This window comes from Littorina saxatilis, linkage group LG12 (genome assembly GCF_037325665.1).
Source record: "Littorina saxatilis isolate snail1 linkage group LG12, US_GU_Lsax_2.0, whole genome shotgun sequence".
NCBI lineage: Eukaryota > Metazoa > Mollusca > Gastropoda > Littorinimorpha > Littorinidae > Littorina > Littorina saxatilis.
The window spans coordinates 80,460,825-80,483,782 of record NC_090256.1 but is presented as its reverse complement, the minus strand read 5'-3'; the positions used below and the strand labels follow the sequence as shown (position 1 = coordinate 80,483,782).

At 43.7% G+C, this 22,958-nt stretch overlaps 1 protein-coding gene across 1 annotated transcript in view; it reads right to left on the bottom strand.

Moving 5' to 3' along the window:
- Positions 1-389: 389 nt before the first annotated feature.
- The window catches only part of LOC138982891 (limbin-like), a 46,772-nt gene continuing 24,203 nt past the window's right edge, over positions 390-22,958 (bottom strand). The window contains exons 17-30 of the mRNA XM_070356288.1: positions 18,031-18,222; positions 17,098-17,207; positions 16,370-16,467; positions 15,759-15,851; positions 13,849-13,957; positions 13,337-13,483; positions 10,918-11,019; positions 8,838-8,963; positions 8,063-8,116; positions 7,435-7,604; positions 6,826-6,913; positions 5,726-5,886; positions 2,651-2,755; positions 390-1,969 (exon numbers count right to left, since the gene is read on the bottom strand). Of these exons, the coding sequence (XP_070212389.1) occupies positions 1,498-1,969; positions 2,651-2,755; positions 5,726-5,886; positions 6,826-6,913; positions 7,435-7,604; positions 8,063-8,116; positions 8,838-8,963; positions 10,918-11,019; positions 13,337-13,483; positions 13,849-13,957; positions 15,759-15,851; positions 16,370-16,467; positions 17,098-17,207; positions 18,031-18,222 (2,027 nt within the window). The 3' untranslated portion in view covers positions 390-1,497. The remainder of the gene's footprint in view (positions 1,970-2,650; positions 2,756-5,725; positions 5,887-6,825; positions 6,914-7,434; positions 7,605-8,062; positions 8,117-8,837; positions 8,964-10,917; positions 11,020-13,336; positions 13,484-13,848; positions 13,958-15,758; positions 15,852-16,369; positions 16,468-17,097; positions 17,208-18,030; positions 18,223-22,958) is intronic.

Genomic DNA, 22,958 nt, shown 5'->3' with positions numbered 1-22,958 from the left:
CCTTCCACTGCTATACATACAGGAACAAGAGCACCCTTTCACTGCTATACATACAGTAACAAGAGCACCCTTTCACTGCTATACATACAGGAACAAGAGCACCCTCTCACGGCTATACATACAGGAACAAGGGAACCCTTTCACTGCTATACATACAGGAACAAGGGAACCCATCCACTGCTATACATACAGGAACAAGAGCACCCTTTCACTGCTCTACATACAGGAACAAGAGCACCCTTTCACTGCTATACATTTACAGGAACAAGGGAACCCTTTCACTGCTATACATACAGGAACAAGGGAACCCATCCACTGCTATACACACAGGAACAAGAGCACCCTTTCACTGCTATACATACAGGAACAAGAGCACCCTTTCACTGCTATACATACAGGAACAAGAGCACCCTTTCACTGCTATACATACAGGAACAAGAGCACCCTTTCACTGCTATACATACAGGAACAAGGGAACCCTTTCACTGCTATACATACAGGAACAAAAAGTCAGAGAAAACAGGGTCTTAAAAAGGAGGGAGTCTTAAAAAATTTGCAGCCTGCATGGCTTCTTCCTGTGATGATTGGTCATTTGTGACGTTGAATTCATTACATAATTGACACCTACGTCATTCTGCAAAATGTATGGAATAATTTACAATCCCTTTACTCGGCACAGGACGCAGCCCGGCTGTCAATACCTGTATTTGGTATGTGTCTGAGTGGAACCCAGGCTGCATGTCCTTGTCCCATGTAAAACCCCGGACAGATCTTTGGGGCCCTGTACTTAATGGTTTATGGGGCAGGGAGATAGCTCTGTCACTATCAGCGCTGGCACTTCATTTAAAACCATTTTGTCACAATCACTGATAGCGTCAGCATGGCTTCGTCAAGGGATTTATTTTTCACTCAACTTTGTGCAGACTCTCCTCAGTGTCCAAACACTCCCGTGTACTCTCGTACACACGATAAAGATCTAAAGTTCACAGCAAAAGTCTCCGGGCTTGAAAACATGAACACAGGCATGCACACAAAAATGAAAGTGCTGTACTGTGTACGTATGTATGGCAGTTCGCTTTACCTGAGAGAAAACGCACTTGAATTTTCATGAGGGTAACTCCACAGGACCTGTAAATTTACATGGCAAAGAATGTTCCTTTAACACAAGCAAAGTGTTACATATGGGGGTACATGTACAAATATGTACCTGACTCTACCTCCCATGAATATCATTTCAAGGCGCAATTATATTTTGATTTCATTTTGATCCAGGCACATACAGCAAGAGTAAAGCTACTGGCACAGAAAGGCGTGGAAGAAAAAAGGTATAACATTTTCTGAACAGAAAAAAATATACAAAGGAGCAAAACATGATCAAGAAACCTTGATGGATACATATGGATACTCAAAAATGAACCAACTTTAGTGTGAGATAATTTTTACAGTGAATTATAGTACAATTGACAAAGAACTCTATGTCTCTATGAATACTCTGTGCTACCAGTCCTGGTCTTGCTGCTGCCGATGTTTTTTCAACAACCCTTTCTTTTTCTTCTTCCTCTTCGCCGGCAGTTCTTGATCTTCTAGGGGTGGTAAGCGGCCCGTTTGTACATCTTTTTGCGTCATGCTTGCTCCCATGGCAATGAAATCCACACCTTCATTGTACCTGGAGTTGTCATCATCAGAATACCGCCTGGCGTTTTGACGCCGATCATAGTGATCGTCATAATCATTGCCGTAATTACCTGAGATTGAATTTCTTCCGTTTCTGTTAGAGTAGTCATCATAATCATCATAAGCAGAGTTGTTGTAGCCGGTGACTGAGTTTCTGGCTCGAGTTCTCTGATTGTACGTACCCACACCTGCATCGTTCATGCCATAATCCTGAGTATAGCCTGGTTCATTGAGGGTCCCTAGCGCATTCATGGAAGCCCGTGAGCCTTTCTTGGACAGTTTCTTCTTCTTGCCACTGGAAAAAGAAACACACAAAAAACATGAGCTGAACAGTGAGTGTCATAATTAAATGTGAATAAACAGAATATGGAGGTTTACACTGTGTGATTGGTTGATTTGTTGGTTGATTCATTGGGTTCATAGGTCGATTGCTTTTTGATTGTTTGCCGAAAAAGTCTGAAGGAATCTCAGTTTAACAGTTGAAAGGTTTTCTCAGCAAGATTTCTGACACGGGGTCAACTGAGCTCAAAAGATACACCCTTCCATGCCCCATCTGATGTGTTCCACAACACACTTTTTCCTGTTCCCAGACCTGGGAACCCCTGTTTTGCACTTGGAGTATTCTCAAACAAACTTAGAGTATTTTCAGAAAAATGAGCGTACTCCAGACAGCATTTGAACATCCATGATTCAAACATGCTTCATACGCGTCCGTTGCACCGTTAATTAAGTTTACCAAGACATTCAAAACAAATCCTTCTCTCAATGTTTACTGACAAAAAACTGTAATCATGTGTCAAACTAGTGGATCGGCTTACGGAAGCGTTTGTGAAGAAAAGTAGTCTAGGAATATTAACTCGTCATACTTTTTCCCCACTGACCGTACTGATCGTATTCTGGACAATCATGCGTACAAAATATGCCGAAATCGTATAGGTTCCCAGGTCTGTGTTCCCCCCATCCCAAGTGCACTCACCTGGATGACCTGACGGAGCCGGAGCGATTGAGGAGAGAGCCGTTAGAGTATTGTGCCTGGTATATCTTGTCCACAATCTGGCTGTCTCTCTGTTTCAGCTTCTTCCTGTTCACAGCAACAACAATACTGTCAGTGTACCAGACACACACACACACACACACACACACACACACACACACACACACACACACACACACTGTCAGTGTACCACACACACACACACACACACACTGTCAGTGTACCACACACACACACACACACACACACACACACGCGCACACACACACACTGTAAGACAGCTAGTGAAACCCCTATTTTAAGCGACTCTGTTTGAAGATGTGCTTTTCTAGCATTTTATTTTCACAGACTATGCAAAATTAACCGCACTTTCAGTTTTCATATCTTCAAAAACTAATCAAATGGAAACCACCAGCCCCCAGAGAAAGCGCCGGGTCCTAAAGGGAGGATGCATGAGTCTTAAAATGGGAGGGGGGGGGGGGGGGGTGAGCAGAGGGAAGGGAGGGTGAGTTCTTAAAGGAAGGGTTCCACAGGGGAATCACAGATTAATTGGAGGTTATAACTTGTAAAGCATAACAACCACTGCCTTTCATCTCAAAACAGCACACTATTAAATCTCAAAACATCAAAATAGTACAATCTCAAAGCAGCTCATATTAGATTTCAAAACAGCATTCAATTACCAGATCTCAAACAGTAACATTGCTATATAAACATCAACAATTGGCATAACACTAGATCTTAGAACAACATTAGGCTAGATGTTCAAACATCATAAAATTGGATCTCAAAGCACCAGAATACTGGATCGCAATACCTAGCAGATGTCAAAGGGGTGTGTCAATTGGTCGTGCATTATTAACTGCACTTATTTGTTAACTGCACTGCGCAGAAGAAAAGAGGAAACAACAGAAAGTCACACTTCTCAATGTTATTTGGTTATACTGGTCCTGATCAACACTGGGGGCCTTTAAAGAATATTTCACACAGGTGCAACCCAGGTGGTACACAAAGTGATACCCCCCCCCCACCCCCCCCCGAGAATGCCACCCACAAAAATGCCATTAACTTCTACAAATTAATGTTCAGCAAATTACTTCAAATGTGGTGCAAATTGTATTTATCTTACACATGATCATCTCATGAAGTTTCCATTCCAAATATGTCCTCTCCAACAACATGTTTTAAAGAATGACTCCCTTGTCTTTGCAGCCACACTTGCATGCCAAATTTTCAGTGACACAAAAGCATTCCTTTGTGGAGATTGCCCTGATCCTGGCTCTACTCCAGGGTGCCCCCCCCCCCCCCCCCATAAAAAAAGGTCACCCACTTAGTTACAATAAAATTGTGAATATGTATGCTATGGCCCTTATTTTTTGTCACTGACAATTTTGCGCTCCGCTAGCAAATGTGCCCGTAATGCCAAGGGCCGGTCATTCCGAACACATGTTGGAGAGAGCATAGAAGTTGTAATGCCAAGGGCCGGTCGTTCGGAACACATGTTGGAGAGAGCATAGAAGTTGTAATGCCAAGGGCCGGTCATTCCGAACACATGTTGGAGAGAGCATAGAAGTTGTAATGCCAAGGGCCGGTCATTCGGAACACAGTTGGAAAGAGCAGAGAAGTTGTAATGCCAAGGGCCGGTCATTCGGAACACATGTTGGAGAGAGCATAGAAGTTGTAATGCCAAGGGCCGGTCATTCGGAACACATGTTGGAGAGAGCAGAGAAGTTGTAATGCCAAGGGCCGGTCATTCGGAACACATGTTGGAGAGAGCAGAGAAGTTGTAATGCCAAGGGCCGGTCATTCCGAACACAGTTGGAAAGAGCAGAGAAGTTGTAATGCCAAGGGCCGGTCATTCGGAACACATGTTGGAGAGAGCAGAGAAGTTGTAATGCCAAGGGCCGGTCATTCCGAACACATGTTGGAGAGAGCAGAGAAGTTGGACCATTTGACATACAGACTGGAAACTTTGTGGAATGATCATGCATAAACTGAAGCTAACATGCACCAAACATGAAGTAATCCATTGATGGCATGTAGATGTTTATAGTATTTTTGGGGGGGCCATTTTTTGGGGGTCACCCTGTACCTAAAAGAGTAATATTTGCACAAAGACAAATGTTTAGATGAAAGAAAAGTCGTTTCTGAAGAATACTTCTTCCTCTTACAAATTTGATTTATTCTCACAATCTGAAAATTCCTTCTCTTATTATAAGAAGCTTGTATTGCTCAAGTGGTTCTTCTTCACTGCAAAACAAGCTAGGCTGTTGGTTATTGTATTATTTCAAAGGGCATGTGAGCTAAAAGTCAACAAAAATGGTCATCAACAAAAACTGTGAACCCTCTTCCCGCATTTCATCACAATAATGTTATTTGCATGAGGGAGAATTAAGTGCGACACACGTTAGTCTTCTGGGTTCTTCATTAGCTCAAAGGGTCAGACAAGAGATTGTGCAGCTAGCGTGTTCTTTTCATTATTTTGATTTCACCCAGGGAAGATATGGAGGTATATTTACCTTCATCTTTTTTAATGCGACCAACACTCTGAGGGGAAAAAACAATAACCCCTTTTGCTTGAGAAATAAACAGGTACTCTTAGTTAATGAAAAAAATAGATTACGTTTGCTGCCTGAGCTAAAAAAAAAAGTTACAGATTGTAAATCTGTGTCATTTATATGCACACAAGTATATTAATCACACAAAGCTTTTGACTAAACCTTCAGATTCTTGCAAGTTCCTTCAGAAGGGCAAAATGTATCTCTCGGCTGATGGTTTTGCACTTTCAAACTTTTTTCAGCATTAAACAAAAAGGTGATTCATCTGTTACGATTCTTGTAGATTATCAACCGATATTGGTGCACAGAAAGCTCATGCTAGCAACTTAGAAAGAGTGTTAGGAAAGGTCTAAGTGTGCGTTACACATGTAAACCACAACTATCTATCACACTAAATGCCGTACTTTTCGTACAAATCAAAAACCTTAACTCATGTACAAACACAAACAGCCTAATAAAATAAAAATAAAAATAAAAATAAAAGGACATTTTAACTCACGGGTCTTTGTCAGCGGGCTTCTGCGTGCCTGCTGTGATGGTGAGCAGCAAACGCTGAATGTCTTCCTCCGTCTTTCCCGGGAACAACATGTGTAATACGTCCAGCAGCTCGTTCTCTTGAAAACAGCCCACGCGTACCAGGCCCGCCACAAACTCCAGTTCCTGTGGTGAACACACCATCATATACACATGCAACATTTCACATTGGAACAGAACTGCCTCAGCTGCATGCACCTGGCCCCGGTAGCCACAAACGCCAACTCCTGTGGTGAAAACCATCATAAATACAGCACATTACATTAATTCAAATATGCTCCCTTAGTTTGAACATAATGTAATGCCTTTACCAAGCCATTATAAAGGCAATTGTCCGTACATTGCACAACGTAACAAGCCCACCACTTCCAAAACACACAAGCTAGGCCAGCTGCGAATGTGATTCATGTTGCACACACCACTACACACATAAAATGAACTGCATCTAGCTGTTCAAAACTGCCCAATAAACCAGGTGAACTGTCAATGTTTTTGTTGTAAACACTATCCCAGACAGCGCAGCAATAGCCAATCGCGGGTACGGTGGTTGTTTGTGCATATAGGTATGTATGAGTGTGCAGAGATCTCTGGGTTTGCTCATCTGCCTGTTGTGCATGGACATGCACGGTTTGTGTGCAAATGTGTGTGTGTGTGTGTGTGTGTGTGTGTGTCTGTCTTTCTGTCTGTCTGCATGTATATGTTAGTGTTTATGTGTGTGCAAATGTATGTGTGTGTGTGTGTGTGTGTGTGTGTCTGTCTGTCTGTCTGTCTGCATGTATATGTTAGTGTTTATGTGTGAGCAAATGTGTGTGTGTGTGTGTGTGTCTGTCTGTCTGTCTGCATGTATGTGTTAGTGTTTATGTGTGAGCAAATGTGTGTGTGTGTGTGTGTGTCTGTCTGTCTGTCTGCATGTATATGTTAGTGTTTATGTGTGAGCAAATGTGTGTGTGTGTGTGTCTGTCTGTCTGTCTGCATGTATATGTTAGTGTTTATGTGTGAGCAAATTTATGCGTGGCTGTTGGATATATACTTCCTCACAGTTAAGAACTGTCAGCAAATCTTTACCTGCTTCTGTAGCCTCTGCATCTTGGTCACCTCAAACTGTCGCTTTATATCGGCCAAGGACTGGGTAATCTCACGGTCCATGCGGTTTCTGCAACGTATGAAGGAGCATGCTGATGCTAATCTAGCTTTTCGTACATGCTATTTTCTATCATCCTGTTAAAACTTAGATTGATTTGAATGATTAGAGGTGGAAAACCAACACGAACAAACTTTGTTTTATCGTGCTGCTTTTGGAGATTGTGGATCCATCGTCATAGTGAATGAACCACATGCATATGAGCATTATATGTATACTGATAAATTCATACAATGAGAATTTACATGAGATGACAGATCATTCAGCTTATGAATCTCTCTCTCTCTCTCTGTCTTTCTGTCTCTCTTTTGTCGTTGTTGATAAGTATACTATTCTCGCCCTCCACCTTCCCTCACCCCACCATCTCTCTCCGGAGAAAATGCCCGGCTCTCTGACAAAAGATCCCCACACCCCTTCCCCTAATGGGACAAATAACTACTTCTCCATCGGACCTCCACCTATCTATCTCTCTCTCTCTCTCTCGATCTGCAGAAGAAATAGCTACACCTTAGTGTACGCAAACATATACATACTTGAATTTCTCCATTTCCACCATGTGTTTGTGGCTGAGCATGACGCGGCGGACCTTGATGCTGAACTTGTTGCCTGCGGTTTGCATGACGCTTTGCATTTCTGTGTCCTGTTTGGCCAGGATCTGTTGCTGCCTCTGCTCTAGTCGCTCTTCCAGTTTGGCTCTTAGTATCTGTAACACACCCCACGGATACATACCACTCCTTGGTTACTTTTGATGTACGCAGTCCTGCATTTTTGTGTGTTCAGCATGAGAATAGATATCGGTCTGCATCCACCCACAAAGCGAATCACTGTGACTACTTTCAAAACATGTCTTGGTCAGTCAGGTCACTTCTGTGGCAAAATAGTGTACAGTTTCTGCGGTCAGGCAGCTTTACTTGTCATTCTCCTAAACTAAAAACTTGCTTCAACAAACTATTTACCATGTAATGCAATTACAAAGAGAGTCCAGAATCAGCATGAAATAAATAATTTAAGCAATTCAATCCATAAAATAAATTAAAAATTAATGAGTCAGTATTTTTCATTCTTGACCAGCATGTAAGAAATTCAATAATCACTTGACAGAAACCCAGCAATATAATTGGTCATTGCAACTGACACTTATTGGCTGAACTCTGCAGTTACCTGTTCCTGCTTTGTCCTCTGCTGGTCCAGTTTCTGGTTCAAGGTTTCTGATTCCTGTGAATAACCACCAATGCTCAGAATGAAAAACAGAATAACTTTACTATCACCTTTCACACACATAGGCAAAGGCTTTAAAACAATAACGCTAAACTGTAGTTTCTTTTGCAAACATTTCCTATGTAATTTTCTTACAGACAAGAGCAAAGATCTATGCAATAATGCCTTATTTTCACTTGTATTCTCAGAGATGCAAGTCCTGCTACTTTTTTTTTACCATATTTTGACAGAAAATGAAAACCAATAAAAAGGAGAAGAGCGAAAAAAAAAAAAAAAAAATACAGAGCAAAAGAAAACAGCTATATCAGGGGTGTTGCTAGACATTTTCATGTTGGGACATTGGCCGAAACTGTTTGAAAGCTTTAGGACATTTTCCAAAATGTTCCGCTATTATTTTGGCTCTGGCAGCTATAACCTTTGTCAATGGCTTCCGTTCAAAACATTGATGTTTCGTTTTTGGTATCCGCGAAGAAAATAAACGCCAGTCAGTTGACTAAGTACATCGGCAGCAGTTTTAGCAATCAAAGCCTGACCAATAAAAAAACACAGACAAACCTTGGCTGATTCAGACGAAAACTCTTCGGACATTTGGCCGATAAGGACATGAAAGTTTCGGCCAAAGTACAAAAAAATCGGCGATTTGCCAAAGGGCCGATCAAAACGACACCCCTGTCTATCCTAACCGTAAACCCGAGTAATTTGTCCCAAAGAGGTGTACCTGTTTGTGAACGTCCAAGATACGCTCGCACTCCGGTGTGGAAAGAATGCCACGTTCGTTGAGATCGTCCATCATTTTGGCTTTCAAGTTGTTGATGGCTTTCTGCTGTTGTTCTATCTGCGTCATCTGCAAGTACAAGGTCTATGGTTTGTAGCAACACGGGCAGTGTGTTCACACCCTTAGCTTCTAGTATTATGAACACATTCAGTATATTCTGCCTTGTTTTGTGTGGGTGTTTTTTCTCCATTTTACCTAAGCTTGCGCAATAATGATAAGACCTGCAGTCAATAATTGTTTAGCGAATACATGAAATAAAATAATCTTGTTACAGTGGTCGCCGGTTAATATGACCACTTTGGGACCGGGATAAAATGGTCATAATAAGCGGCTGGTCATATTAACCGATGTTAGAAAAAACGACTTAAAAAAAATCGCAAAACGAAACATTTTTTTTGTAATTAATAATTGTAAGAAAATGTAACTTGTTGGTAACAAACACAAAATCAAATATGTGTACTGTACATTGTAGCCATTATAGATGACGTCCGTTGAAAAGAAATTGAAATGGAATGAAAAGTAAATAGAAGAAACGGCATATTCACGTCCAAATGTTCACTTAGGGGCCTGGAAAAAATCACGGATGTTGGTCTGAGTTGGTGCTAGACCAGAGGAGATCCTTCACTTCATTGTCAAAGGCTCCACACTTCTCCATGATGACGTCCGTTGAAAATGAATTGGATTGGAATGAAAAGTAGTTAGAAGAAACGGCATATACACGTCCAAATGTTCACCTTGGGGCCTGGAAAAAATCACGGATGTTGGTCTGTGTGTTGGTGCTAGACCAGAGGAGATCCTTCACTTCATTGTCAAAGGCTCCAAACTTCTCCATGTTGTAGCCGCGACTTTGAAGTCCAGACCTCAGTTTCTCTATGAGCGCTCTCATTAGAGATCACTGAGCACTGATCACTTTAGTTTCATTCACGAAAAAGAAAGAAAATATCGCACGCCTTTTTGCCTTTTTTAAAAAAATCGTATGTATTTTTTTCCCCCGAGTGATTTCAAACTGAAAAAGATGTGAACTTGTTGCCATTTTCTCGAAACAATGTGGCCATATTAAGCGGCGTTGTGGTCATATTAAGCGGCTTTTTCTAATACATAACAAAGAAGGACAATTCCGGACCGGGTAAAATTGGTCATAATACGCGGCTGGTCATATTAACCGCGGTCATATTAACCGGCGACCACTGTACCTTACAATCTTGTGTATGTGTTTGTATGCATATGTGTGTGTGTGTGTGTGTGTGTGTGTGTGTTTGTGTGTGTATGTGTGTGTGTATGTGTGTGTTTGTGTGTGTGTGTGTGTGTATGCATGTGTGTGTGTGTGTGTGTATGTGTGTGTTTGTGTGTGTGTGTGTGTATGTGTGTGTGTGTGTGTGTGTGTGTGTGTGTATGTGTGTGTGTGTTTGTGTGTGTGTGTGTGTGTGTGTGTATGCATATGTGTGTGTGTGTGTGTATGTGTGTGTTTGTGTGTGTGTGTGTGTGTGTGTATGTGTGTGTGTGTGTGTGTGTGTGTGTGTGTGTGAATGTGTGTATGTGGGTGTGTGTGTGTGTGTGTGTGTGTCAGAATGCCTGCTTGTGTACATGAGTGTGTGGGTGTGCATCTACTTGGCTGGCTGGCTGACTGTCAGTCCATTTATCCTTCCCTGCCTACCTACTCCCTTCTCTCAATTTTAGACAGAAAAGCACACCTCATTTCAAACCCTCCTATTCAGACCCAAGATAAGTAAGACAAATAAATTAGATAAGTACACCAGTAAGGCAAAAAAAAAAAAGTCTGTTTACGGTATCCCGACCGACCCTATTTTTTTGCGCGACCCTAGACTTTTTTTGGCATTTGGGAAGAAGAAAAAAAGTTGTTTTTTGGCAACCAAAAAAAAATCCCGACCCACCGACCCTATTTTTTTGGCCTATGTTACCGTAAACAGACTTTTTTGGGGGGCCTAAGACAAACCCCCTGTCAAATAAGTGCTGCTAATTAACCTAAATTCTGAGCAAGTCCGACCAGACAGAAGTGACCCACCTCTCTGGCCTTCTCCATCTGTAGGGCAGAGATCATGGCTCCCAGCCTCTCCTCCTGACCTCTAAGTGCCAGTGCCCGGTCCTTCATCATCTCCATACGGATCTGGCAACACACAAATAGTCAACATGATCCTGACCTTCAGTGCCAGTGCCCGGTCCTTCATCATCTCGATGCGGATCTGACATTAACACACAAATAGTCAACATGATCCTGACCCTTCAGTGCCAGTGCCCAGTCCTTCATCATCTCGATGCGGATCTGACATTAACACACAAATAGTCAACATGATCCTGACCCTTCAGTGCCAGTGCCCGGTCCTTCATCATCTTGATGCGGATCTGACATTAACACACAAATAGTCAACATGATCCTGACCCTTCAGTGCCAGTGCCCGGTCCTTCATCATCTCCATGCGGATCTGACATTAACACACAAATAGTCAACATGATCCTGACCCTTCAGTGCCAGTGCCCGGTCCTTCATCATCTCCATGCAGATCTGACATTAACACACAAATAGTCAACATGATCCTGACCCTTCAGTGCCAGTGCCCAGTCCTTCATCATCTCGATGCGGATCTGACATTAACACACAAATAGTCAACATGATCCTGACCCTTCAGTGCCAGTGCCCAGTCCTTCATCATCTCCATGCGGATCTGACATTAACACACAAATAGTCACCATGATCCTGACCCTTCAGTGCCAGTGCCCGGTCCTTCATCATCTCCATGCGGATCTGACATTAACACACAAATAGTCAACATGATCCTGACCCTTCAGTGCCAGTGCCCAGTCCTTCATCATCTTGATGCGGATCTGACATTAACACACAAATAGTCAACATGATCCTGACCCTTCAGTGCCAGTGCCCGGTCCTTCATCATCTTGATGCGGATCTGACATTAACACACAAATAGTCAACATGATCCTGACCCTTCAGTGCCAGTGCCCGGTCCTTCATCATCTCGATGCGGATCTGACATTAACACACAAATAGTCAACATGATCCTGACCCTTCAGTGCCAGTGCCCGGTCCTTCATCATCTCGATGCGGATCTGACATTAACACACAAATAGTCAACATGATCCTGACCCTTCAGTGCCAGTGCCCGGTCCTTCATCATCTCGATGCAGATCTGACATTAACACACAAATAGTCAACACGATCCTGACCCTTCAGTGCCAGTGCCCGGTCCTTCATCATCTCCATGCGGATCTGACATTAACACACAAATAGTCAACATGATCCTGACCCTTCAGTGCCAGTGCCCAGTCCTTCATCATCTCGATGCGAATCTGACATTAACACACAAATAGTCAACATGATCCTGACCCTTCAGTGCCAGTGCCCGGTCCTTCATCATCTCGATGCAGATCTGACATTAACACACAAATAGTCAACATGATCCTGACCCTTCAGTGCCAGTGCCCAGTCCTTCATCATCTCGATGCGGATCTGACATTAACACATAAATAGTCAACATGATCCTGACCCTTCAGTGCCAGTGCCCGGTCCTTCATCATCTCGATGCAGATCTGACATTAACACACAAATAGTCAACATGATCCTGACCCTTCAGTGCCAGTGCCCAGTCCTTCATCATCTCGATGCGGATCTGACATTAACATACACATGGTCAATATGATGCTGACTAATGTACAGTATAAACCCCCTTTGAAGACCTCAAACAAAAATCTGAGAACACCAGGTCTTAAAAAGGAGGGAGGGGAAAATTTACAGAGGTTATGAATATCTGAAGAAGCACTGGCTCTTAAAATAGAGGGAGTCTTCAATGGGATCGAGGTCTTAAAAGGAGGGTTCTGCTATATTAGGCCAACAACAAAAAATAGTCTGTTTACGGTATCCCGACCGACCCTATTTTTTTCGCGCGACCCTAAACTTTTTTTGTGGCATTTGGGGGAAAAAAAAAAATGTTTTTTTGGCAAAATAACTTAAAAATATTTTTTGGAGAAAAAAACAAAAAACAAATCCCAACCTACCGACCCTATTTTTTTTGCCGATGTTACCGTAAACAGACTTTTGTTGTTGTTGGCCTTAGGCCTTCATTTTACCATCTCTATGTGCATCTGTCAAGTCATGAATTATGAAGGTGATTCTGACTAATGTAACGCAACAATAACTCTCAACTTTAAAATTTAAGTGCAGATACCAGCTAGTACATGACTAGTGAAAGTGAGTCTTACTACTGTAATGTATTAGCAGCATATTGCCCTTTGTCAGTTCATACGTATTTGTCAAGCATGACCGCAATTACCGATATCGTCATCTTTGCATGGCTAAAACATGCACATTCAGATTTGGAGAAGTTCGTTTAATTAAAAAAAAACACCATCTCTGGTAAATTTAAGCCAAAACATATTTTTTAATCTCCTCAATGCAGAGAATTTAATCTCACTTCTTCAAGTTCCTCATCTATGTTGAGCTGATCCCCTTGCATGACTGCAATGCGTTGTTTGACGTGTTTCTTCATCAACTCCAGGGCTGCTCGGTGAGTTTCTTCGTCATCTTCCTCGCCATTGTTCTCGGCCTTCTTGCGTTGTTTCTGAAAATGACACAGGTAAGGATCACCGGGGTCATCACTTTTGAGGACAAGGATAGTCACTGTTCCAAATGATTATTCTAAAAGCAACTATCATAATTAAACATTTTTTAATCGGCGCCAAGTAAATATGTACCAAAATGAAAAGAGCAAATTTAACGAGTAAGTTTACACAAAACAACTTGTACAGACAAATCCGCACTACGCATATACTACTGCTCTGAGCTTCAGACCAAATGGAAATCTCTTTATTAAAAAGGAAAAGGAGTGTATAGCAAACCATATCAAAATGTAGCATTTTATTTTTTCCACAACAGAAAGCCTGAAGTCACCCTTCAAAATGTCAACAAGTGTGCACATTGACTCACCACCAGTTCGCTTTGTTGCTGTGTCTGCAGACGGCTCATCTGCTGAGCTCGCTTCTGGTTCAGACGCTCCTCCAGTGAACGCTGCTGCCGCAGTTTGTTCAGCGTCAGGCTGTGGGCATACAATGGTGAGCCAAGTTGTTATACTGGTTTAGCAGTAAACTCTTGTGCTGTTGAATGCTTCTTCTTACTATTACTATCAATATAATAATAGTAATTATTATTATTATTCAGGGATCGCGTTTACCGGTAATTTCCGGTATTTTACCGGTTAAGATTCGCCAATACCGGAAAAAAAAGTGGATGTCGGTCAGACGTATCGATTGTTATTTGGTTTGACCGGTAAAAAAAAAAAGTAGTAATTACAAAAATCGTTTGTCAGTACGAGGGAGAGAGAGAGAGAGAGAGAGAGAGAGAGAGAGAGAGAGAGAGAGAGAGAGAGAGAGAGAGAGAGAGAGAGAGAGAGAGAGAGAGAGAGAGAGAGAGAGAGATATTTGGATGGCTTGTTGTGACAGCGCTACAATGTTGCGATTATGTCTCCATTGATGACACTTGATGTGAAGATGTCAAACATGACGTCAAAAATCAGACATCATACTTTTCGCGCCATTTCTTTCGGTTCCCGGTCCATCGTAAAATCTTTCAGTTTATGTTATATTTATAAGGGACGGCGTCTGACTATAGCCGACATAGCATCATACCGGGAAATCATGTACTCACACCATCTTTGTCTACATACAGTTGATTATTGTGAGGCGAATCGATTGCGAAGAAGAAGCAACGATCTTTACTGTCTTTTCTACCCCCAAGAGGTGAGAAAAGGCCTTTGAATGAAGGAACTGAAAGTGAAAGTACTTCACGGCCTAGTACATCTGCAGAGCCCGAGTCTCAAGCGGCGGCAAAGAAACCAACATCGGCATCTTCCACTGTCAAACGATTTCAGGAAAAATGGTGCAAAGAGTTTCTGTGGTTGCGGACAGAGGGGGAGAACTTTCTCATGCGCGTGAAAACTTTTTGACAACAAAGCGGACTAGGCGAAAGTGAAACTGTAACAGTAAGTAGGGCCTAACTAGTGAGTAAGTCTTCCAGTTGCGTGATTACTATTTGCTTTCCTATTTTATTTCGGAAGTCTCTCTCTCTCTCTCTCTCTCTCTCTCTCTCTCTCTCTCTCTCTCTCTCTCTCTCTCTCTCTCTCTCTCTCTCTCTCTCTCTCTCTCTCTCTCTCTCTCTCTCTCTCTCTCTCTCTCTCTCTCTCTCTCTCTCACACAGCGCCCGGGCTGCTGATGTGTCACTGTCAAGTTGTGCGACAGTTGCTTTGAAGGGGGGGGGGGGGGGGGGGGGGGAGAAAAAACGTCCGCATATCACTGACATTGATTTAATGTATTGTAAGTCATTGTTTGTCTTTTACTGGTTGCCTTGGCAAGCTTACCGATTTTCGTGAGAGCCTTGTAGCCAGCTCATGACGTCATACCGGTTTGAAAAATACCTAGCGCGATCACTGATTATTACTATTAATTACTATCAAAATAATAATAATAATTTTAAAAAAAAATTTAAAAAAATTTAAAAAATATTATTATCATAACACCATGCATAGAATATGCCCTGGCTTTTTGTACTTTAACAAAAGTACAAGTTAGAAGTGGCTGTACCCTGTCAGTCCGAGTGGACATAGTATTTCTTCCTGTTCTTTCATTTATACCCCAATGAATCTCTTTTCTAGACTGGTTCAAATCTACATTTTCCTATATTTTTTCTGTACCTTTTAATTTTTTCAGTATTCCCGCTGTTGCATTTCAATTCAGGTTCTAATGCTTCCAGTTTTCATCCAATTGCCACCAGTCTGTCTTTTTTGTTTCTTACCTGTTTGATGTGAATGCTCTGCTATTGTGTTAGGAATCTGTCTGACATACCTGTTTTCCAGTAGCACCATCTGTTTCTCGTGCTCTTTCATGATGCGATCTCTTTCTGCTTCAGACATGGATACCTGACTGTTCACCAGTTTCCTAGCAACAAAGCATTTAGCTGTTAAAACCCCATGCACACGCTCAGGTTGTGTGGCAATGAATGCATGAACATGCAATGCGTAATGATACATTCACTTCTTCTACGACACAAATCCAGAAGAAGAAGTTCTGCATAATTATGACACAAAGTTAGGAAATGTCAGAACAAAGGCCCATCAAAACAAAGTAAAGGAGGTTAAAAACAAGTCACTCCTATGTCTTGGTTAAGTTAAGTCCTGCCTGCGGATATTGCAGAGAACCAAGGCGCAAGCACAATCATGATCAACAACACCTTCTTCTTCTTCTTTGTTCATGGGCTCAAACTCCCACAGTTTTTAAGCGTATGAACGTTTTTACCCCGCCATTTAGGCAGCCATGCGCCGCTTTTGGGGGAAGACAACACCTTCTTCTTGTTGTCGATCACACGTCTATTATGTTAGACCGGACAGCGAGACACATGGAAGACAACACCAAAAAGCAAACAAAAAGCCCCAACACATGTGCAAACATCCACTCACTTCATCACATCAGCCTCGTGTTCTCGTAGATCTTCCTGCTCCTGTCGCTCTCTCTCCCTCCTCTCCGCAAACTCTCTGCGTCGCCGTGCCAACTCCTCCTGTCAACCACGAAATCACAAAACGTGACTCACTTTCACCATAAAGCTAGCAATGTCTGTTTACAGCAAGCAGTGCTGCTTCAAATAAAAAAAAATGTCAAGACTTTAGTTGGAAGTGGTTCATTCCAACAGCTTTGGGATCAACTTTTTGCAGACTCTGCCAGGTGTCTGAACACCCCCATTTGTTAAAGCATGATGCCCAAGATAAAGATTCCAAGCTCAGAGGGAAAGCCTCAGACCTTGGATGCAAAAATGTGACCCTCCACAAGGGAATGAGTCGCATGTCACCTTTGCATGATTTTCATATTATTACATTTTCCTACAGAGTTTTTTATGCTCTATCCAGTGGTGAAACCCGTTTTAGAAAAGAGCGAAAACTGTTTGAGTTATAAGCCTTTGACTAAGGTGACCGTCACACTGTTACCAGACACTCCCCGGACTTATATTAAGCCTAGCGCAGAACCGCGCAAGGTGACATGCGACTCGTTTCGTGGTGGAGGGTCACAAATGAACTCATGCAGAAAAAAAAATTAATGGGAAGTGTGACTCGCTCATTGCACACAATCCATAGGGACAACACTTTATCCCCCCTCCTCCCCCCAAAAAAGAAAAATTGAAGTGTAACTGTACCTTGAGTTTATCGTCCTGATTGCGCTTGTTTTTCTCCTGAGTGTTGCGAAGACTCTCTTTCTCAGCCTCATGTTTCTTCATTAGGGTGGCAACCATCTTCTCTGTCATTCCTGTACAAGATGATACACGTGTGTTAAATGAGTGTGAATATGGTTTGTTTCAGAATTATTTCTCAATACAGTGAAACCTCTGTTTTTTTAAAAAGGGGGAGGGGGGTGTTCTGTGGTAGCAAGACGTTTCTTCAATTCTGTTCGTCAGAGCTTGATCATGCCTTGATCTCAGCTGCAATTGTGACTCTGAACATATTACTCTTTGACACCAAAACAAAACAGACTTATTTTGTTGAACATGTTTTCAATTCAAACACAACATATCTATATATTTTTTGATTCAGGAAGAAATAAAGCATGCAATGAAAAAGAAAACCTACAACAGCGGCCAGGATCGGTATTCAGGAAACCGCCTCAGCAGCACTTGACCGCTTGGTGGTGCTGTTTGTGCTGCAAGTCGTCCTAAATTCCATTCATGAAACCCAGTTTCGACCCGCCAAAGTCCCGTGACGGGTTCAACCTTACTGGACCTATCCCTCGGTGCTACAAGCGCCAACGGCATGATGCCGCCGATAATCTTTTGATGTTTGGATGGCTGTGTCCGCGTTTGGTCTTATGCCATTGCCTGGGTGGGGCATCTCGCTGACCGTGCTTATCTCGGCTAGTAGGAAGCGTTGAGTGGCTGTAATTTCCTTTCATAAGAGTGTATGTGCGCATGCGTACAAAGCAAGGTAACAAACTCGTTAGATAAAAGCGCTCAAAGATGGTCTTATGAATGCCAGTTAAAACGGAATTTAGATCCCTTTAGCTAAAATGGCTCCAGCCGCTGAAGTCACCTCACATTTTTTATATCCCTGAATACGACTCCAGGTCATACTATTACCTTCATCCTGAAGTTTCTGGATGGTTTCTCTCTCAGCTTCCCTCAACTTTTCCTGACCCGTCTCTGCCACCTTTTCACGCATCTCAGAAAGCTGCTTGGCGTGTTCTTCATCCATCTGGTTTTCCAGGTTGGCCAGCTCCACGCGATGGCCAGAGCGCAGCTTCAGAACACCCTCCGCATACGACACAGGATCTGTAACCCGTAAAGATACAATGTGTACTTCATTCAAACAGTAATCCAAAAACATGTCCTTAATCATCAGCATCTTGCCAGCGAGTTTCTTTGAAAATGTTGAGGTGAGTGTATTATCTGTATCATAAGTGTTTGTCTCTTTGTCCACTTAAAATACCATTGGGTCGAAGTACAGTAATTGTAACGTTTTGTTTTGTCCTAAATTTAACGTCCCAATGGGCGGGCATGTAGCTCAGTCGGTAGCGCGCTGGATTTGTATCCAGTTGGCCGCTGTCAGCGTGAGTTCGTCCCCACGTTCGGCGAGAGATTTATTTCTCAGAGTCAACTTTGTGTGCAGACTCTCCTCGGTGTCCGAACACCCCCGTGTGTACACGCAAGCACAAGACCAAGTGCGCACGAAAAAGATCCTGTAATCCATGTCAGAGTTCGGTGGGTTATAGAAACACGAAAATACCCAGCATGCTTCCTCCGAAAGCGGCGTATGGCTGCCTAAATGGCGGGGTAAAAACGGTCATACACGTAAAAGCCGTGGGAGTTTCAGCCCATGAACGAACAAACAAACATTCCAATAACCTACCATTCTTGTTTTATGATTCATTCAGACAGTGTTACCTTCTTACACTAAGGAATGTCATTTCTCTAAGAACTGCTTGTCTGTACGAAGGTATTAGGGGTGGGTGCGTAAATGGTGGTTGAGGTGGGTCAAGGGAGGATTCCAGGGGGGTGGGGGGGTGGGTTAGAGAAGCTATGTAACTGTGTCACGATCGGGTGACAGAGACCAAGAAAGTGTCACTCGGTGGAGTGCCTGTTCTTGGTCGATTATGATAGAAAGCGCCTGTGCGTGATATTGGACACAGCAGAGTTTGCTGATAGTGCTCAATGAGCACGGATGTTTTGTAGCGCACGAGTTTCACAGTGGGTTTTTTTTGCTGTCATAGGGCTGACGGTTTTTCGCTGACAGCGCGCACGGGATTTTCACGGATTGAGTTTCTCGTGTCTTTTTTCTGCTTGGGAGGCAGAATTGTGTATAGCTGGACTGGTTTTGTGACAAGGTCAGTCACGTGTATTTGGCTAGGTTGTCTGACAGAGACACGAGTACGGGACACTTGACACCCAGCGGCAGAAGGGGAAGGATCTAATACACAGTTTCTAGAGTATGATGGTTTTTCACCGAATATTGTATTCGGCACTCTAGGGGAGCTTCCACCAGTTAATACTTTCTCACTGCACCTGTTTTGCTGAGGACAAGTCGTCAACATTCCTTCGTCGGCGATGGCTTTCGCATAAGGATTCGACAAGGGGTTCTGGAGGTTTTCGGTCACTGTTGACGAACAGAGGCTGTTCCAGGGAGGAGGCGGACTTTGCTTCCATTGAGAGTACAATCATAGGCTTTTGAGGTAATAAATCATTATTTAACGCTGTTGATGAGTCTGTGTTGTGGAATGAAATACTCTCTGTTGTTCTTTCCAGGTTAGCGCATAATTTACTCTCTGTGACGCTAAAATACTAATCTGTATATGGTTTTTGCAGATAGGGAGAGAAGGACGGAAAATGACTGTTTTGTTGTTGTAAAAAGTCCGTTTTGTGCAGGCCCACGTGCTCGATGAGGTATTTAAAGATGACACGTTTTAAGGTGGTGGGTGAGGGGTAGCAGACATGTTTAGTGCACCGATGCTTTCTGTTTGCAGCCTTCGTTTCGTTTCGTGTTCCTGTAACTGCTGCACGGCTGCCTTTGGCGGGACACTGCTAGCCGCAGACGTTGGAGCTGGGACCTGAGGAAGCTACGCAGACCGGCTAACCAGCAGACCGGCTAACCAGCGAACCGGCTAACCAGCAAACCGGCTAACCAGCAACCCGGCTAACCAGCAACCCGACTAACCAGCAACCCGGCTAACCAGCATACCGGCTAACCAGCATACAGAAAGAAAGCTAAGTGCACCGTGTCTTACGCACCCCGTTGACCACCGTTGTCTTTTCTTATCTGTGATTTCATTGGAGTAGTGACAACGTGGGGTGTGTGACCCCTGCATGAACTAGAGCTTTTTGAACAGAACATTCTCATTTGACTGTATTTACACGGGATCAGCGTGTTACTATAATTTTCTATATACTACTGGCATTTTGTCAGTGATCACGGGTTTTTTACGTGTTGAGAACGTAAAAGGAACATATTTTGAGTGAAGGCTCGAGGGAGGTGGCGAGTTTATACATAAACAGGCGTCTGAAACTTATACTTTTGTTGACTCTATTTAATTGTATGACTGCGAGAGTGGATCGTGGTGTGGTTAGTTAATTAGTAGTAATTAACCGGTTCATAATCACCTTAAGTGATATATTGAAACGTGACACATGGGGGCCAAGCCGGGATTTACTCAGTTAATTTCCAACTGATAAAGACCCACCAATTAAGGATAACTAAGAGCAGATAATCTCGTCAGTGCTCGACTTATTTTCTGCTTGGTGCTACCCTTTTTTGTATAGTTTTGATCATATACCACACCTTAAGCGATTCACATCTTGCAGGAAATGTAAATTGTAATTTGTGAGTTATTGTATGCGCTAACTGTGATTACTTCCCTTTCCTTTGTTTGTGAATCTTTGTTGTTGTACGTTCAGAGTTTTCCGTTGCAGAGAGCTGAGCGGGGTTAGCGGATTTGTTATTCGTTTTACTCAGTTTTCTCTACATTGTTGTTTCGCATTCTGTAACAGGTTATATTTCTATAGTCTTGTTTTACTTGGATTTTTCTCCATATTTTGACTTTGTTGGAATTTTGGGGGGGAAGGGTCCGAGGACTTCTGTCCTAACCAAGGCTGTGGGAGACACTCTGTTTCACCGCAAAAAGCAGCCGATAAAGTAGGCCACGGCTGTGGGAAACACTTTGTTTCACCGCAAAAAGCAGCCATAAAGTAGGCTACGCGATTTGTTCTACACCGTTTGGATTTTTCTTCTGCATTTTCCGGTTGCTGGATTTTTGTATCCATTTCATCACCGCGTATTCTAGCTATAGCTGCGTTAGACTTACTTTTGTGATAAAGCTTTGCTAAACTAACCATGGCTACAGGGGGATCTCCTACGAAGAGATTAACTTTTGAGACTCCTGGTAGCGAGGAACAGACAGAGCGAGACGCACGCGTTAGAGCGCGTAGTTTGCTTAAGCGCAAGGAGTTAGAACGTAAGGAAGACATAGAGCGACAGACGAGAAAAGAAGAGCTTGACAGACAAGAACGACAGGCCGAACGTGAGAGACAGGAACGACAAGACGAACGTGACAGACAAGAACGGAAAGAGAAAGATGAACGAGACAGACAAGAAAAGAAAGAGAAAGATGAACGAGACAGACAAGAAAGGGAACGACAGGCCGAACGACAAGACGAACGTGACAGACAAGAAAGGGAACGACAGGCCGAACGTGACCGACAGGATAAGAAAGACGAGCTTGAGAGACAAGAACGACAGGCCGAACGTGACAGTCAGGACAAACAGGCGGATCGCGATCACCAGCTAGAGCTAGCTAGGCTACAGGCCGAGAAGGGTACGCTTACTCAGGCTAGCGCGCCGACGTTTGTTGCCGACCGTACGAGACTGCCGACGTTCGACGATGACAAGGACGAGCTCGACGACTTTTTACGCCGGTTTGAGCGCATTGCATCTGACCAGAAGTGGGAAGAGGCCACGTGGGCTAGCCGCCTTAGCACCTGCTTAAAAGGACGCGCATTGCAGCTCTACAACGCTTTGGAGGACGACGAGGCGAGAGACTATCAGGCACTAAAGAAGGCGTTACTCCAGCGCTTCAACCTGACTGCGGAAGCCTACAGACGACGTCTGCGTAACAGCAAGAGACTGAGCGGCGAGCTGAGCCATCAGTTTGTGGCACGCCTTAATCTCTACCTGCGGCGCTGGGTGGAGATGGCCGAAAAGGACTGGACCGTCAACGACCTTGCCGACCTCATTGTCATGGAACAACTGATGTCCAGCCTGCGACCTGAGGTGGTGACCTTCGTGCAGGAGCACCAGCCTAAGACTACTCAGGAAGCAGCCGACTGGATCAGAGTACACGAGGACGCCCAGGCGATCTCTGGCAAATCTTCAGGCTCACGGCCGGGAAAATCGGGAAATTCAGGTTCTTCAGGACCCAAGGACGGGAAGGACGATCAGGGACACAAAGGATCAAGTTCCAGAACTGACATCCAGTGTTATTACTGCAACAAGCGGGGCCACGTGAAGAAGGACTGCCACAAGAGACAGGCTGACCAGAAGGGCGTACACTTTGTTGGCAGTGAGGAGTTAAGGGACGTCACGAGCTCATGCACAATTCCACAACTCTGCGTTCCGTGCTCCAGGAAACATTTCCAGCCCCACTGCAACGTCTACGTTAACGGAGTGAAGGGCGAAGGTCTGCGGGACACAGGGGCAGACATGATAGTGGTTCGGGCGAGTCTAGTTCCAGCTATGGCCTACACAGGAGACAGCATCAGAGTGAGAATGGCCGAGGCATCTCACGCTTACGACTTGAACACGGCAGTGATCAAGGTCGTAACACCGTTGTTCACGGGGACCATTGTGGCCGTCGTCATGGACGATCCTCCATGCGACCTGCTCATTGGGAACCGGGTTCAGTTTGTGGACGGCGTCACCAGGGAGGTTCCCGTTTATCGGTCTCCCGACGTCATTTCAGTGCTCACGCGGGCACAGGCGGAGCGAGAGGACAAACCTCTCAAACCCCTACCTGCTGCAC